Source organism: Corapipo altera, unplaced genomic scaffold (genome assembly GCF_003945725.1).
Source record: "Corapipo altera isolate COAL_440 unplaced genomic scaffold, ASM394572v1 1, whole genome shotgun sequence".
Taxonomy (NCBI): Eukaryota; Metazoa; Chordata; class Aves; order Passeriformes; family Pipridae; genus Corapipo; species Corapipo altera.
The window spans coordinates 25,949,361-25,967,877 of NW_020884873.1; the positions used below are offsets into that span (position 1 = coordinate 25,949,361).

The following is an 18,517-nucleotide window of genomic DNA, read 5'->3' on the forward strand; positions in this document are numbered from 1 at the left end:
AAAATTTGAACAAAGCTGTTTCACGTAAATTTTCAAGTTCTGGAATGAAGATGCATCACAGAGAAAAAGTCTTCTTTAGTCATTAAACAAGGCCATGTAAGACACTGTGCAGTAGTGAATACCTAGACATTATGCCTCTAGTGTAACTCACTGTGCTGTTCCTTGTTAGTAATTTTAATTAATATTCGAGGTGTGTATTGCAAAGGACTCTTAATGCTACCTATTCCTGCTCAAGCTGAGCATCTGCTATGGTGAACAGCATCTGCCCACTCATGAATCAGAGAGACTGAGGTAACAGAGATCTATCACTCTGCCATACTAGCGCTAATCCTAGACTGATATTTTTGTAGTACAGTCAATTAATTTGCAGCATATAGGGGTTTTTTTATATGCACTGCAAATCTGCTGATATAACTTTGTTCACATTTGGAAATATTTTGTTAATACTCCTATGTTCTTAAGGCACTAAAAGCAATATACAGTTGGATAAAACTATACAATCAACTAAGGAGCAAAACTGTTAGTTCTGCCCATGTTACAATAAAGAATCAAATATCCTTGGTACCTCCACATTGATATACTTAAGGTCTTTGCAGCTACTTAGTCCTTCCAGTGCAACTAGTCCACAGCGCCTCAGAGTCAAAACTTGAAGATTTGAACACTCCGATAACGTTGAGAGGCTACAAGCTGGTAAATCTTCAAGCGTAAGTGTTGTAACCTACATGAATTTATTGATAAATAAAATTAATTTTTTTGTATATTGAACATTCATGGTACATCATCATATTGTGGTCATTTTCATTAAGATGAAAAAGAGACCAAAACTAAAATCTACTAACGCTTTAGAAAATGCAAGCAACTTATGTTAATCTTTTTGTATAGAAAATGGTGGGTTTGATCTGTTGAATGGGAGAAGTTAGTATGAAAACAATTATCACAGTATCAGAAATAATGAGTGTAAAAGAACAGACAAAAATAGTTCAGACTAAAAATGTTTATAGTCAAGTATGTCATCTTAGAGTGGATAGCAAGATGAGAGCACAGAGCAAGCATACAGTGATAAGTTAGTAAGTGGTAAGAAAAAGAAGTCCTGGGAACCAGGAGATGTTCTTTATGGCAAAACACCACCTACAAGCTGATCAGTAATATCTTGCTTCTAGAACAGACTAGTCCTCTCAAAATTCTGAAGGGGATAGTTGAGTAGGAGCTGAAATGTGGGCCTTCACACAAAGGCAAAACCTTGTTAATTTAGCAGACAATAGGAGTTCTTGCCTTTTACAGGCTTAAGACACTATCAATCATCTGAAGACTAATACCACACCAGTCTGTTCCATGACACTCACAGGAATTCAAAAGTCACTGTCATTGCCCTTATTCTGCACTTGGGCAAAGGAAGTCTCATAAGATCTACATCCTGATCAACAATAACCTCCTTCTCTTCCAAACACCATTCTGCTGACATACCAAATTAAAAAAAAAAATTATAGTATAGCCTTCCATTTCATTCTAAATCTTTCATATAGTTACCTGCTGCAAGGTACTCCAAGGGCCACTATGAATTATCTTTTCTGCACTTAATGGAGGCATCTTGCTAACTGAACTTTTCCTTGGTCGTTTTTTTATAGTTCCTTGCTTTCTTTGGTTTTCTTCGTATATTTTAGACCAAGATTTACATGTGTTCGTCCAGTTTATTCTCTTCTTTTCAATACCATCAGGAAAAATTAGTTTACTGGAATACTCTGCTACATCTTGAATCTTGTCCCAGGTGTCTCTGACTTCCTCATTAGCATTTTCCATGAGACACAGAGTTTTCTTCATTGTTTCATACTGAGAAGATTGATCTTCAATTTCTCTATTACTGCCATTTGGTTGGACATCTGGCGGACTGCTGCATATGCAATTTGCCTTATTTTCTACCATGTCATTAGCTCCAAAGTTAAGAGATTCATTCTTTGTAGTATGATTATTTGGAGCTTCATTAAGATAGCTAGTTTGTGAGTAATTTTCTTCTATTTGTGTTACTGAATTCACATATATATTCTCATTATTTACCTGAGAAGAATGTTCCTTCTCAGAGCCTAGCATACTTTGTGTTGGTGTCAAATTTCTTTCTACCGGAATCATCCAATTATTTGTTTCATCCATCATTTCAGTATGTTTTTCTTTTTGTTGCTCCCCTTGCTTATTTAGTTCCTTATTATTTTCTCTTATTACTTTTTTATTTTCTGTGTGATTATAATTTTTTATGTTTTCTTTGTTATTTTCTCCACTTGCACTCATCACAGCTTTTACTATCTTTTGTCCTAGTTTTCTCTGTTCTTCTCTTTTTATTTGCAGTTGCTTTTCTCTTTCCAGTCTCAGGCTTTCCTTCTTTTTCTCATATTCCTCATGCCTCTTCACCTGTTCCAAATATTCTTGTCTTTCAAGTTCTTCTTGTCTCTTTTTTCCCTCTTCTCTCTTAAGCCTATTTTCCTCCATTCGCCTCTTCAGTTTTTCCTTTCTTTCTTTCCTTTCTCTCTCTATTTCTTCTGGCATTTTCTGCTTCTTTCTCATTTCATATTTCCATTCTTTTAAGATGGGAGCATATTTTTTATGGACTAAAAATGATCTAAATCTAGCTTGGATTTTCACAGCAGCTATATTCTGTTTTTCAGCCAATTGATGTCTCTCTTTTGCTTTCTGCTCTTCCAAGGCCTTTTTCTCCTCTTCCATTTGCAACTGTAGCTTCATGATCAAGTCCTAGGCCAAAACAATTAAGATAGACTTCAACCACTTTTAAAATGATGTTGGTACATATTTATGGTGGTTGCTACATATTTATCATTAATAAACAGGATCTGGCATATTAACTCTTCCAGGATAACATTTATTCTTAAATATATGACAGTAATCTCAGTCTTTTGACAAAAGCTCATTGTAACTTTACCTCTTGTTGCATCATTTTGTCTCTCCAAGTTTTTTTTTCTTTCTGTAGCTCATTTTCTATTGCAGCTTGGCGTTTCTGCACAACAAATTAACATAAATGAATATTGTACAAAACCTAGAACAACACAAAACACCCTCTCTCCAATCTCACCCATCTTCTTGACTTTCCAACAGTCTACTTGCGTGAATGCCTGAATTTAAATGAGAAACTCAGCTGTGTGTGGATTAAACTAAACTACAGGACACTTGCATCAGTAACGAAGATTTGGACATGTACTGAGAGGTGCATATTTTCAGAGAGTTAGTGTCTTGGTACTGACCCAAACAACTGCCACCATCCTTCTCCAAACTCTTTGCTACTATTGAAGATGAAAACTACACTGACAAAACCATTCAAAGTATAGGCAGATAACAGAAAGATATCTGAACAGTAGTACGAACAGTGTCTCTTTAATTGCACTGATATGTACTGATAATATAAAAATCTTTAGAATGGCAATTTTGTTCAGTAAAGCTAAAGAAATTTTTTTCACTGAAATTGTTTCTCAATGGAAAATTGAAAGTTCACGTCTACTTTCTCACTATTTGCAAATAACTAGCATTTCCGTCTTTGCCCAAGATAGTCTCAATCAGAAAAAAGGAATCTACACTATCTAGAATTACATCTGACTGAAAGTTAGCAGACAGTAAGTAACTAAAAAACAGAGGCTGATCTAGAACCACATGACTCCTGGTGGAACCAAGATATATCAGTATCAGCCAAATCAAACATAGAGAAGGATATGAAGAAAGTATAAACAAACTAGCACTTCCAACTTGAAGCATAAAGTCTCACAGGTTTCTAAGCACTGCTTTTGATAGATATTCAGAAGCATGCAATTCAGACAACAAGAGACTGGACATCTAGATCCTTCTGTAATGGGGGAAGATAGTCTCTGTCACCCAAAAAGAGTGCTCTAGCAACATCAATACCGAAGTGTCTAAAGGCTGCCATGCCCCACTTGGTCTAGAGGAAGAAAGCCATTCTACACCCAAAAATGATTTGTGACACCAAAGAACCAAGGTGGCCTATCAATTTTGTGGCCTGTTGAAAAGAGAGCTATAGCAGACATTGAACTGGCCTTCAGAGATCAAAAAGGTCTTTTCACTTACTAAGCCCTTCCCTAATTTTGGTGACTTGAATTACCTTGCTAGGACCAAGATGCCCACTTTTTCAGAAAGCCACAAATCAGTTACCTGAAAATGTAGCGTTAATGCACCTCTCAAAACACAATTATTTAGGCTAAATAATAAAATGTCGTGGTCTCACAAGTATAATATCTGAGTTACATTTCTTCGTGTACTTATACTCTTTTGTGGAGAGCTATCAAATTTTATCTTTCAGTATGCACCACAAGCTATAGCAAAACATGACTAGATACTCCGAGAATGCAACCAGTCAACATGTTCTGTTGTGGCAGAACTCAGTAGGTAAAACCTGAGTCAATTTCCCAGGTAAAGACAAGAAAAGGAAGTATTGTAGCTTTTACCTAGATGGAGCACAGCACCAGCATTGCTGAACTGAATGATTTTGGTTCCAATTACTGCACATAAGTTTTTACATTTAAATGTGAAACTGAGGTGGGAGGTCCAAAGTAGGTAAGTTTTTTCTATTAATGCACAGTGACCATTTTTCATTTGTGATTATTTCAGCACATCTCTTATTCTAGGTACTTTGGTTGTTGCCATAATATAAAAACTTTATAAGGGCAAAGTTTCAAGAATAATTTCACATTTAGCACAGCAAATTCACTTGCTGTTGATCGAAGCAGTAAACACATAAAACCCAATGGATTATACTTAAATATGTCTTACAAATCACTTTGGTAAAACAAGTAGACAGATTTTAGAGCAATCATGGGACAGTACTCTCTTTTTCACATTAGATCTTCAATTCAGATAGTCTAGATGGGAACGGATTGGTTTCAATATCATTAATTACCTTATGAAGAAGGTCTAACTTTACTCTTTCAGCCTCAAATTGCTCCAGGTGCTGTACCCTTCTTGCGTTTTCTTCTTCATTTTGTTTTTCTCGTAATTCTCTCTCAGCCTTCCACTTTTTCCTCTTCTGATCTTCAAGCTCAAGTTCTTGTCTACACTTTTCTTCTACTTCATGATGAGCAAGGCTTATGCTCATTTCAAGACCAGCTATGAATTTGCAATCAACCAAGCAAACCCGCTTTTTAATTTTCTAATAAGCATTGGGGGACATGAAACAGTCTTATAGTACTTGACAAGGAAAGGATGCTGTGCTGATACAGCCAGCAGTATATAGCCCCAAGGAAATCAGAACTACAGCATGAGTCCTTTGCATCAGGGACGTCTTATTATTATTTTGCACACTTACTGACTCTGCAACTTATTCTAACAATGTATATTGCAGGATTATACAAGATGTCTTCTGTGGCTATTAGTGAGGCTTTTACAACTCATGCACTCCAGCTCAACTTATCCTAAAGCCAAGGAAAACGAAACATTCCCAGCCAATGTGACTACTAAAAGAAAAAACAACAAAGAAGCTATGGCCAAAGCAGAACCTGCTTAGTGCCTCCAATCTGGTTTACAAATTCTATTAATAATTATTTAACTAGTTTTTTGGGTGGTATTTTTTGATACAAATTCCTATGATGATTTTGTCATCCTGAAATGAGACAAAAGTACAGGTGTTTACTCATGTCCAATTCATCAAGTACCAAGCCCTGCTGTATAATGTATAATTTTGTAATTCTTTACAAAAAATGTTATGATACTTATGAAAACAGAAAAGCAAGAAATAGTGATATGAAGTTAAAGATCAACTCAACCAAATGACTAATATGTTTGCTTACCTGTAAGTAAGTGGTCATCAGTGACCAGTTCATCACTGGTGGATTGACTATAACTAGGTGTTGTAGTAATCTGTAAGACTTCATTTTCAATTTCAAACAGTATCTAATACAGTTTAATATTGTTATAAAAAAACAAGAAACAAAATATAAAAGAAGAACATTATAAAAATCTTCCAGAACATGGATAATATTTTTATCATATATGAAACTTACTACTGACTGGAATCCTCACACACTGATTACTGCAAACCTGTCAGTCAAACTATGGTTTTCTAGAGTAATAAATTTTGCAGTATTTCCCAAAATGCATAATATTTCTATGTGCTTTTCAAAATATACTTTACACTTTGACTTGGAAAAATGAATATTTTGCATTTGGGATTTATTTTACATTCTGTGGAACAAAGCACTATTTACACATTAATACTGTTATGCACATTGGGGAAGAACTAGTAACAGAGTAAATGTTTAAGAAGTCTATTTCAAAATAATACTATGGACACAAAGATTGCTATATTTGTTTCATTGTTCTTTACTGGCAAGTAATCTATTCCTGTTCATTTATCATTCATTCATCACATGCTTGCGGCATATATTAATATTTGTAATGCAGTTGAAGTCACATGAAGTAATTGTGCAGCCCTAAACAATGGTCTTCTGAGAAAAAAAGAAACATGTTTGCAAGAGTGCTCACTAATAAAAGCCAGACGACAAATTAAAAGTGATTAAATTCAGTTTTACATTTTTCTAAGAACTTCAGCGAGTTATTCAGCCAAATCCTATGAAAATATAGAACTGATGTTCATAACTCTTGCTTTATCTTTGAAAGGCACAGACATTACTATGTCTACATTTTCTATTAAATTATGGAATATATTAGGATCAAGATTAATAGTAGCACATCTTCCTGATCATAAAAAAATAAGGTTAGAGAAACTCAAAAGTGTTATCATACTATTCTGCAAATAATTAGCAATAAAGGATTATTCACTTTTATTTAATTTTTTTGATTTTTGTGCTCAGTATCTCAAGGATTGATACAGAGAATTTATTTTAAATTTTAAAGCTTATAGTCATGGTGTATTACAGATGATGTCCCAGTTTTAAAGAGTTGTATATACAAACTCATCTTAATGCCTTATGAATAGTCTGAAACAAATAAATTGATCACATTTATAGGTCTCGTTAGGAGGTCACCAAAGCAAGTGTAAGTTATCTAGATTATTCAATATTAATTTTGTCCACTATAAATATTGTATAAATAAAAAATACCTTTTCTTTAAATTGTTCTGGATCTTCATTTGATTCAGAAGTATGACAAGAAACTACTCCATAAATGTCATCTAAATTAAAAATAAATATATCATTTAATTCACAGAGAGAAAAATCCCTTACCAGTGCTCAGTTTTAGTCTGTACTACTTAGCTACTCAATTTGTTTAAACTAAGATAAAGCTGGGGTTTTTTTCCTTTCCTTCTCCCCCAGTTTTACTTAAATATATGTGGGAATCATTTATCTACATTACAAGCAGCAAATATGTGTAACAGAAACACACACAATGATACTGTAAGAATACAGTGATAGCAAATATGAAAGAGAATTCCACAGTATGGAGCACAGCAGAACATTTTCTGTGCAGAAAAATACAGTAGAACTTGTATGAAAGAGGTAAAAAACTGACAAAGAACTATAAAAACAATGAAAAAGAGTAAGATTGCATTACAAAAAAAGGATAAAAAGAAACATTCATCAAATATCTAAATTTATAGACAATATTGAACTTCTGTTCATGAAGACTATTGCACTAATGGAACAGACAATGCCAGCTGTCTGGCATATAAACTATGAGCTTGGCTTCAGTCACACAGTTGACAGCAATATTGTTCCCAATTACGAGGTCATTTCTTTTAATGTTAGCTTCGGCATCTCTCAAGACAGGCTTCAAACATACCCTATAGGGGTCAATTGTATCTGAACTCTGAACTTCAGCTCCTACTGACTTCATTTTAGATTCTCATGAAGAGTTTGGGCCAGGTCCTGTTTCAGAGAGTGATCTTCCAACTTGCCTCCTTTAGCATTAGATCAATTTTTGAAAAGTTCAATTCATACCCAGATGTAAATTCTGGAAGATAGCATTGCATGGTTTTACGCCTAGAGATTTTCAGCACGCGTTCAGAAGCCGATGGAATAGATTTCACAGCTTGCGCTACCTAAAATTTTGCATTATTTTACTAATGATTTTTAGTCTAAGTTCCACTGGCAATACAAGGTGCACAAACATTTGAATTGTGATCCCTGCTTACTTGTAGTTTGTTCATCTTCTAAGTCTTGCAGTATAAGCTTTTCAGCATCTTGATTGCTGCTCTTGATAAAGTTTAAATAGGAGAGAACTGATTCTGGTAAGCCATCTGAAATCTAGAAAAACATGACCTTTGACATAAATTCTACATTTTCATCTCACAGGTCTGACAGAGGTAAATACTTGACATGTAAGAATGTAGACTCATTTTGGCTTCACCTATAAAGCATCGATGGAGATTTAATAGCAACTGCCACCAAAATTTTTCCCAATTTCTACACTCTTTCTATTGTCTTACCACCCACTGAACAATCAATAATTCTAATTTTAATTACCTTCTAATCAAATTTTAGTAACTTATTTTTCACTGACTTCAGAAACATGTTTCAATTAACACTGTGTTTGTAACTGTGCTGGACCAAGAAGTTAAGGAAAAGGATGAGACAAAAATGAACAAATAACTCCCATGTACAAGATCTTTTTCTTTAAAATGTTTAGATTCTTTAAAAAATTAATTTTAAATTTACTAATGTTTAAAGTATGCATGTAAATTCAATGCTTCAACTTTCTTTACTACATAGAAATCTTCTATTCAAAAGACTGTCTTTTTCTGCAAGAATTTGGGGAAATGGATTGCCTTCTCTCAGTTGTGCAAATTGTGGTAAACATTGCTGACATTCAGTATGTGAGTACACAAACACCACATACTGCCTTTGTGTATCTTTATGTCATGTCAAACATGATTTATGGTCACATATGACCAATATTATCTACCCTAATATCCTACAAACCAATCCTTTTGCTCTGAGTCCAAAAGATAATAATAGCTGAAAAGGATCCAAATAATTAATTGTATTTCAGAGGAAAATGATTCCCCAAAACAAGAAGTCTTTCAAAAAGAGGATCTGAAGCACTCATTTAAATGAAATTAATATGTGTAAGTCTCATAAGGAATCTCTTAAGACATTCTCCTGTAAGATTTTAAATACAGATTTCAATGAAGAATCATTGGCTTATTCATCCAGATTTAATCCACCTCTATAGCTTCGATCAAATCTTCCAGGTCCAGAGCATTCTGAAACAAAATGCCTGGGTCTGATTTTCTCACTTAAGCAGAATGTTGATATGTATCTCTCTTATTGTCCTGTCACCACTGGAGGTTCACTTTCCATGACGCAATACTACCGAGACTACTTTACAGAAGAAATCCTCAGGTTAGATATGCCAGGAGTACGTTCATTCATCTGACACGATTCCCAATGCCAGTACTATTTTCAAGTAGCAATATAAGCAGTTTTAGTTCATTGAATACTTACTGTCTCACTGTCACTCAAGGGTTCATCTGATACTTCTGTGTCAGGATCATCTGCTTCAAAGGATGTAACGCTGATTCTGCCTAATTCAATTTCTATTTCTTTTTCAATTCCTTCAGTATCTTCTGACATTGTACTTTCCACAGTGTCTTATCTGTTTTCAAAGTTACACAAAGAAAATAATACCTTTCAGCACAGCATGAACAAAAATAAAGTCTTCACTTAGCCCATATTCATTCAGATGTATTCATTGAACAGCTGGCTTAAAACATTAACATCTCGCTCCATAACAACAAGCAAAAACAAGAAAAATATTACCTTGTGATAGGAGAGTCCCCCTCACACTACCACTCAAAATTTTGCAAATGTTATAAAATTTCAACATTAAAAACCTCTACCTGCTCTCTACTCGCTGTGAACAGTATCAGTGCCATGACCTAAGATTCACAAGGAATTTTTTTCAGCCCTATAAGCTACCAAGGAGAAAAAAAAGTTTTGAACCATAAATAAGTATTAACAATTACAAAATAAGACTAAGAATCCAGAAAGCACTCAGTGAAGTTTTAATGATGCAGAGAAATGGCACAACCCACAGAAGAACAAGACTTGTGGATGGATCCAGGCTAGAGGAAAACGGGTTCTCCGTCATCCCACCTCCCTCCTTGCGCAACCCGTGCCCCTTTTCAATCAAGGGAAATGAGAGGCAGCCCAGATCCGCCTCATCTGAGGCAACGAGCAGCTCCTGGTCCCTCGCAGACTCCTGCAGCAGGAGACAGAGCGCGCGAAGCGCAACTCAGCCGGGACGGCGTGAATCGGACCTGGAGAAGAAAAACTACACCTCCCAAAAGGCATCGCGGCTGGAGACAGCCCCGCCCACTGCGCGTCCCGGGAGGAGCCGCCCCTTTGCATGCTGGGAGCTGTAGTCCATGCCCCCGGGCATCCACCGCCCTCCAGTCCCGCTTGTCTACTCCACACACCCACTCACCGTTCACCCGAGCCTCTCCCGGAGCCCCCGCCTGCCCGGCCGCCTCCGGAGGCCGGCCAACCCTCCACCCTGAAATCCCGCGGCCGCCAACTGCGGCCGGTCAGGCGCTCCGTGCGGAGAACGAGACGCCGCCGCTGCGCCGCCGGGAGCGTCACCACGGCAACGGGAAACAGCGGTTCGGACGGACAGCGGGAGGAGCCAAACGTCGCCAGGAGCTGCCGTTTCCTGCAGGGGCGGCAGGCAGCGTCTCCCGGCGTGGAGCGGAGCACCCCGCAGTATTTTATTCAGTTTTTTGTGTTTGGTTTAGTTTGGTTGGTTTTGGTTTTCGATTTTTTTTGTTTGATTTGTTTGGGTTCTTTAGGTTGTTTTTTTTGTTTGTTTGTTTTTGTTTTTTTTTTAAATAATAGACTGGAATTTAATCTTCACAATAAATTGGAATAGGCAATTAATCATGGGGAAAAAAAAAAAAAAGGCAGACCAAAGACGAGTTGAAGGTGGATCAAAACACTGTGATTTTGCTTCCTGTTTGCCCAGAGAACTCCAGAGCCATGAAAAATGAAAACATGCCAGACATGCCTTCTGTTCTCATGCGGGGCCTCTGTCACGGCTTGGAAAGACCAGTGTCCCACTGGCACTGGTAGCTCCGGGGTGGTCAGCCTGGCGAGGCAGGAGGGGTGCTCATGGAATCACAGAATGGTTTGGGTTGGAAGGGACCTAAAAGATCACCTTGTCCCAACCCCACTAATGTGGGCAGAGACACCTTCCTCTGGACCAGGTTGCTTAGAGCCCCATCCAACCTGGCCTTGAACACTTCAAAGATGGGGCATCCACAACCTCTCTGGTAACTCATTCCAGTGCCTCACCACCCTTTGAGTGAAGAATTCTTTCCTAGCATCTAATCCAAATCTCCTTGCTTTTAGTTTAAAATCATTCCCCCTTGTCCTATCACTGTCTGCCTGTGTAAAATGTTCCTTTCTGGTTCAGTCTACCAAAAGCGATACAGGGCAGGCAGGGTACAGATATTATCATTTTCATGTGTAATGGTGTTCATAGGGAAAGCATATGACTCTGAGAGACTGATGAGGAATATCAAGATGCAAAGACAGGTATAACAAAAAAATCAAAGCTGAAATGTAAAGTCAGGTTTTACACAGAAAATGTGCATTTTGGGAGCAATGGGAAGGATCTGACAAGAATGGTAGGGGTTTTCCTATCTACAATCTTTAGAATAAACTGAATGCCTTTCTGAAAGACTTATGGATGTTAAGTACAAAATATTGGATTCAAGGGCAACCCTTACTGTTTCCTCACTAGTATTATGGATGAGTAAGACATTTAAATATTAAAATAACGGAAACTCACCTATTTGAAATCCACCCCTTTACAGAATCATGTAACTGGTGAACTTTTCGATCTGGTCAAGTTTTTAAGTACTGATTTGAATGTGCATTTGGTACTTGTTTTGCGAAGGTGTTATGCTGTGACCATGGTGAATGAAGACCATGTCATGTATTTAGCAAACAATTTTACCAATAAAAGAGACATTTCTTTAGGCCTGTTGCCTGTATCCAGGAAGTCAGGGCTAGTCAACAGAGGAAAACTTCTCTGTTGTATGAGTGTGGTTACACTGGACTTCAGGAAGAAATGTATCACTATTAGACTCTGCTCTTTAAGGTAGGATGTAAATATTCAATGCTGGTAAGGATTTTCTCATGTAGAAACAATATTATAAAATGTAAGTAATTTTATAAAGATAATATTTCTAATTTTCAGATAAATAATTTAAGGTAAACTGAATTATTATTAAAATGACTCAAAATAAAGCTTTGAAACCACAAAATTATTGCAACAGAACTATTGCAGATGCCAGTTTTCAAATAAAATATGTAACTGGTCGTGGTTTTTTCAGGGGTTTTTTACTAGAACAATACATCACACCAATTTTTTAATACATTTTGGTTTTGAGAAGCTTACTACACCTTTCTTCACTGTGCAATTCAGCAACAGAAGTTTTATAATCCAGGCAGGCATTGAGGACCTTGACAGTGCAAGCAACGCTTTTGTTTGCTGAATCTTTTCTTCTGAAAAAAAATTTGATACATATGTAACATATGTTTTGTATCTAAAGTTGTTAACCCAAGAAAGTTTTTGACTGCAGAAGCTTCATATTTGTCATCTCTTCATGTCAGCTGGTATCCTTAATAATTAACAAGTGTATTGAAGAATACAAGCACAAGTGTGTACCAGGCTGTGTGACTCTTGCCATATAAATCTTCCAAAATACATGCTACTTTCAAATGTTTTTAACAGCTAAAAAGAAAAAAAGCTAAAAAAAAATAAAAATGTGTATAATGTAACATTAAATGCAATTGAGACCAGACACCATCTTGATGCTTCTACAGTTGCTACTATTTTTTTGTTCAACGTATTAAATGACTGTTTAAATTTATAAGACATTATCTGAAGAAAATAAATACAATTGTAATCAATAGGCTTAGTTATATTTGTTTCATATTGAATGCATGACTGTATTTTCAGCTGTGATTCAAAACTGAAAACAGAAGAATGGAAGTAAGAGGTAAAACACTAATACAGAAGTACTATATAAGTGTCATCAATGGAATATTCTTGGTTAAAAAAAAATCTGTTTTCTTTCTCTTATTTAGCAGCTTCAAAATATTTTTAAAGATGTTTTTAATTAAACCAAAAATCCTTCTTTGTTTTCTTTCCCAGGCTCTAGGTCTTATGCTTTTGACCTAGCCTGTGCCTTTTTTTTGACAGAAACATTTTTTTCAATGTGTTATATGAGTATAAATAGAATTTTTCTTTTGTTTTAAATAATTTGTTTTAAAAAAATGCCCCATCCCTGAAAGTGTTCACGTCCATGCTGGATGGGGCTTTGAACAATCTGTCTAGTGGAAGGTGTCCCTGCCTATGGCAGGGATGTTGAATCTAGGTGATCTCTAACGTCCCTTCCAACCCAAACCATTTTATTCTATGTAATCAACAGAAACAGTAATAGATTTTCATTTTCACAAGGTGGCAGTATTGGATTGAACTGCATAGTTGTAGGGTTTTTTTCTGTTGAGTACATTTTCCATCAGTAGACGGTATGATTATCAAAATAGAAGAAAACATATAGCATTAATATCTACGATTTATATATTCTTATAATTTATGCAATGTAATTATTTCTCCTGGTGGAAAGCTTATAGATGAATCACTGAAAAACAAATCGCCTCTATTCATCTTTTCTGCATTTGACCTGCATTTGGCAAGATTATAGATCCTTTAGGTAAATAGTTGGGTGGAATGAATAAAAGTTTAAGAGCTTGGACCTCTCCGTATGGACATTCCTTTTTCTGAGAGTGTCTATCAATTTTTTTCACAGGAAAGTAAGTTTTTGGTCACATAACTACAGCTGTGCTCTTAAAGGCTTGACTGCCTTGGCAATGTTGAGAAGCATCAGTTCCAAACTGATGGGATGGGAACCATCCAGTGCAGTAATTCTGGGACAAAGCATTTGAGCTGGAAGTAATAAAAACACCTTCTACTTCCTATATCTATGCAAAAATGGTTGAAGTGGAAAGGAGAAAGTGACCAGTCACAAAGAGAGAGGACAGCCTGAATCTGAATCTGAATTCGATGAGAACTATATCTATGTCCCCGTAGAATTTGCATATGGAATGATAATTTTTGGCAAACACAAAAAGTCTATAAACTTGTAATTGTTTTCTGATTTCATTGTGAGTGGTTCACATTGTTCAGTTGAGAATGTTCTGTTTGCATCTCATATGTTGTTACCATCGTCTGAATTTATGAAAATATATTTTTTTCTCTCTGTGACTGTAGGTATAAATAATAATAATACTCTTTCATCATGTGTTAAGCACTACAATATTCATTTGTACAGGAAAGAGAGAAGCCCGTGTACAATAACCAGGAACCTTGTTTCTTCTTCCTTCCTATTACTGCCTAAACATGTAGTGTTTACCTCACAATTTATTAGACAATGAAAGAAGTGTTTTATTTCTAACATCCATGAAACCATCTAGTATCACAGTATCTAGATACTGTAGGTAAAAATTTGTTATCACTGAAAATGAGCAGAATCAACTATCTTTTTATTTTGATTTTGTGTCTTATAGCTCAAAGGAGTCCTTAAATAGGCATGAGACTTAAATACCATTATAAAGAAAATAAAGAAATAAGAATTTTCTTCAGTGAAGTGCAGTTGCTTAACAACAGCTTTTGTTCTTCACTTCCAAGAAAGTTATGGCTACATCTTTAAGCCCAACACAGTGAGCTGTGCTTTGCCTGAAGCCTGCCTCTTAGATGGTGATGTCACTTTCTGCAAGTTTCCAGGAAAAAAAAATCTTACTTTTGTTGGAATCACTCTAAATAATAGTCACAAATGATTAGACATGAGCTTCTGGAGTTTTTTATTGTATTGCTCACTTTTTCAAAATAACTTTTGGCTTTTTTTCCAGTATATGGTTTTTCAAATGCCGGTGTTTGTTACCCAGATAACAATATTGGTGCTGATAATTATGAAGAAAGAAGAGGTATGTACATAAATTATGTGAAGCTACTGATAATTTCGAAATTGTTTCTTTCAATTAATTAAAAAACCCTAATAGTTGGTTCTCGCTGTATACTCTATTATCATTTTATTGAATTTGAGTATTCTACATGTTGACTAGAAATAGCAGAAAATGTGGAAAACTTAATTTCAGGAATTCAGCATGGTTCAATATAGTAAAGGGGAGAGCATGGAAATATATTTCCAATTTCTCTGCTGTAATATAACCATACTCTTCCTATTCAGCAATGTGGACTCAGCAGTGGAAGAGACAGCTTTATTCCTTATTAAGGGATGACCCAGGTAGTCCTTCTTTTTTAGGTATCAGCAGGGGTGGAAGACAGTATTTCATGCTAAGCTGTGTCTGCTAGCAGGTGATAGCAGTAGTCCCTTGTGCAGTTCATAGTAGAAGTTATTGGTATCATGACATGCAAAGTATACTAATGAATTACTAACTTTATTGTTTGAACGTGTTTTAGGTACAAGCAGAGATCTAATCTAGAGAACACTTATCTTTGTTTTAACAATAGGGAGCAACAAAAAATACCAACGTAGCTGTTGTCACTAGTAACTGTTCCACTTTAAAGCTCTATTTTTCTGCATATAGCAGCTCCAATAGCTTAAGCAGTCCTCACAGTATTTTATGGAAGGTAACCTATACTGAATCCATACTGGTCTGACCACTTCTCTATTCCATAATTTCAAAATCTATGGTTTAAAAAACCCTCCAATGACAGTATTCTCATAAGGTTCATGCAGTTCTCCAAAACCTGCTGCTATTCAGGCAGAGTGCAGCACAAAGAAATTAGTTTTACTCTTTCAAAGTGCATCTGTATCATGAAAATTTCTTTATTAAATGTTGATTTATAATGATGGATTCGTCCCTGTTTTATATGATGGTTTTACATACTGAAATATTTGAACTGTCAGGAGCGGTGCATTCTGGAGTCAGCAATTTATGCTAGGAAAGCTGATTGAAAGTTTGCAGTTAAATTTATTTTATATCAACAGTAATTGCACTTGATCTCCACCTTAATTAAGTGTTACTGAATTATAATAAATGATGGATACATCACCATTCACTCTGCAAACTTTTGAGTTTAATTTTTAGAATGGCTGTAGCAAGGGAAATGAGCTGGTGAAGCCGAATTTCTTTCTTATTTTATAATGACACCTTTCAGCGGCCTAGGAGTTCTCTTCTGCATGTATTCTGCATGCATGCTACAATCTCTATAATCACACTGTGATCAGCTTCAGTTACTGTTGAAGGTAATGATGCCTGATGATGCTTACTGATGAAGGTAATGAAGGTAAAGATACCTAATCTAGGACCAACATAAGCTATTAACTCCCCTAGCCCAAAGCAATACATGTCCTGGCCAGATTCCATGATCCTCACACAAGTTTGTATCATATTAGGTGTAGAACCAACTTTAGTTTTATCCTTATTGTTATATGGTGCTGTACTTATTAATAATAAGTGTGTGAAGTAGGACTTAGTATTTCAGGACAGATCAGCTGCAACTGTTTCCTGGCTCTTCTGGCTCCATTTGGGCTAATCATCTTGTGTCTGCCTATGCTATGTATGTGATTTGGGTTGGTTCATTTAATTTTCCCTTTTGCTTTCAACTTTCCCATTAATGCCATGGTTATGACATGTCTTAGACCATATTTGGCAAATTGATGGCAAATGCTGCTGCTTGAAGTAACCCTTGAAAAAGGCTGAATATCAATAAAACATCAAGGATTGTACTATCCATTCACGCTCTTACCATTATGCGCATATCAGATACTATAAATATTTTTCAGCAGGTCCACAATCAATGGAACAACAGAACTGATGAAATTATTTCTGAATATGGGAAAAAGAGTCTGACTGAGCAGGAACCCATGTGGAACATTCTGAATGCTATGCAGTGCAATGTAAGGAAAAAACTACAAAATATCACCTCCAAAAATACTGCATTGACCAGAAATGTGTATATCAAGCAGTTTAGTTTAAAGAAAGTTAGTTCACAGTTAGTTTAAAGAAAGCAAAGGATTCATTTTTCAAGATCTGCTCCTACTATCTGATGTGGGGTGGCAGACTGCTTGCTATTATATGGGTTACTATGTATTGATGAGGCTTTTGAAGAACTTGTCAGTTTATACAGGAGATGTCAGTTCTGGTCACTGAAGTTTCTGCAGCTGAAAAAATTGATGGGTGTTCTAGTATTTCTTATGGTACTAGATGCCATAAAATAGTTGATCTGCTTGGGTCTCAAGACTGATGTGAACTATGGACAAGAAGAGATACTTTGAGGTCAAAGTAGAGCTCCTACTGTGAGAGCATTTGAATAGCTGTTGCACTGAGACTGTCTCAGAAATAATGCTTAAAGTCTAAAATGAGCTTGCAAATCAGTACTTTCAATAACGTACTAAAATATTAATTATAATACTTTTTTTTTGCCTAGCAGCAGGTAATTTGTTTTTATAGAAAATTCCTTGAAAGCACTTAGATGGCATCAATTATTTTGGAAACTGTTAGCAATGTTTTTGACCAGTGGTCTGCTCTCAGCCTTTCAAATTAATTCTGCATTATGAGTTTTTAATTACAAACACTACAGCTTAACAGTTTAATATACTTTAATATGCTTCTATAGATCAACTGTGAGTCCTTTAATATGACTTCTTGCAGAGGTGAGTTACATTGTTTTTAATGACTGTTGAAGATAATTTACGATTCCAGATAACTCACAAAGCATATATGTCTAGTCTCAAGATTACAAATGCGTTTGTAATGTATTTTTAAAATCTATTCTTTGAAAATCCATTCATTGCATTCATGATTTTTCAAGTGATTAGTGGTGACCCCATTATGTCAATGATGCAGCTAGACTATGTGCTAGTATACTTGACCAGTTTTATTGAACTGTTGTAGGAGCACAGAATTCAGAAAGCTACATACTCATCACCCATCCAGGTGGGCATGTTTAAATTGTGTCAAATCTCAAAGTCCTCTGCATATTTTGCTGATGAAATCCTTGGTATCTGCCACGAGAAAAATAAAAAGCCTAAGATCATAAATAGTATTAAAGAAGAACTGTATTTTATATATTTTTGGTGGTATTTAATGTACTCCTTAAAGCTGGTGACTATTTTAACTGAACTCATAGAGTTGTTGAAATGGAATATTTATAGAGAGAAAGGACACCTTTGGCTAAGTTATCTAATTTTCAAAATTCGGCAGCAGTGTATCTTGAATTGACTCTTCAAGACATGAAAATGACATGTTTTTGTTTAATGTCTCTGAGCTAAAATATAGAGGATTTTTCATCCCAAAAAACAACTCAAAGATTTCTTGAGTTTCATCCTGATTCAGAATGAAAATCTCCTGGAATTTCCTACATGAAAAGAATTCCATTCTCCAAGCTGTTTGGTATTGTAGTTTGGTTTTGTGTTACTGATGTTGAAATAGATTATTGGGAAGAGCTAGCTGATAATCCTTTTGAACAGGGCATTGAAGATTCTTGAAGCCAAACATATTTGAATTCATAGGGTACTGAA

The 18,517-nt window shown here is 35.8% G+C and overlaps 1 protein-coding gene across 10 annotated transcripts in view; it reads right to left on the reverse strand.

The window, feature by feature from the left end:
* LRRIQ1 (leucine rich repeats and IQ motif containing 1) overlaps positions 1-10,559 on the reverse strand; it is a 109,141-nt gene extending 98,582 nt beyond the window's left edge. For 9 of the 10 annotated variants that reach the window (XR_003530909.1, XR_003530910.1, XM_027663385.1 and 6 more), the window contains exons 1-9: positions 10,390-10,559; positions 9,408-9,570; positions 8,096-8,207; positions 7,065-7,135; positions 5,793-5,895; positions 4,907-5,112; positions 2,927-3,001; positions 1,528-2,739; positions 566-718 (exon numbers count right to left, since the gene is read on the reverse strand). Coding sequence is in view for 8 of the 10 variants with exons in the window: in XM_027663385.1 (XP_027519186.1) it covers positions 566-718; positions 1,528-2,739; positions 2,927-3,001; positions 4,907-5,112; positions 5,793-5,895; positions 7,065-7,135; positions 8,096-8,207; positions 9,408-9,536 (2,061 nt within the window). In the remaining 2 variants the exon portion in view is untranslated. Of the gene's footprint in view, positions 1-565; positions 719-1,527; positions 2,740-2,926; positions 3,002-4,906; positions 5,113-5,792; positions 5,896-7,064; positions 7,136-8,095; positions 8,208-9,407; positions 9,571-10,058; positions 10,165-10,389 lie in introns of all 10 variants that reach the window. The other variant, XM_027663346.1, reaches the window with a different exon arrangement.
* Between the last annotated feature and the right edge of the window lie 7,958 nt (positions 10,560-18,517).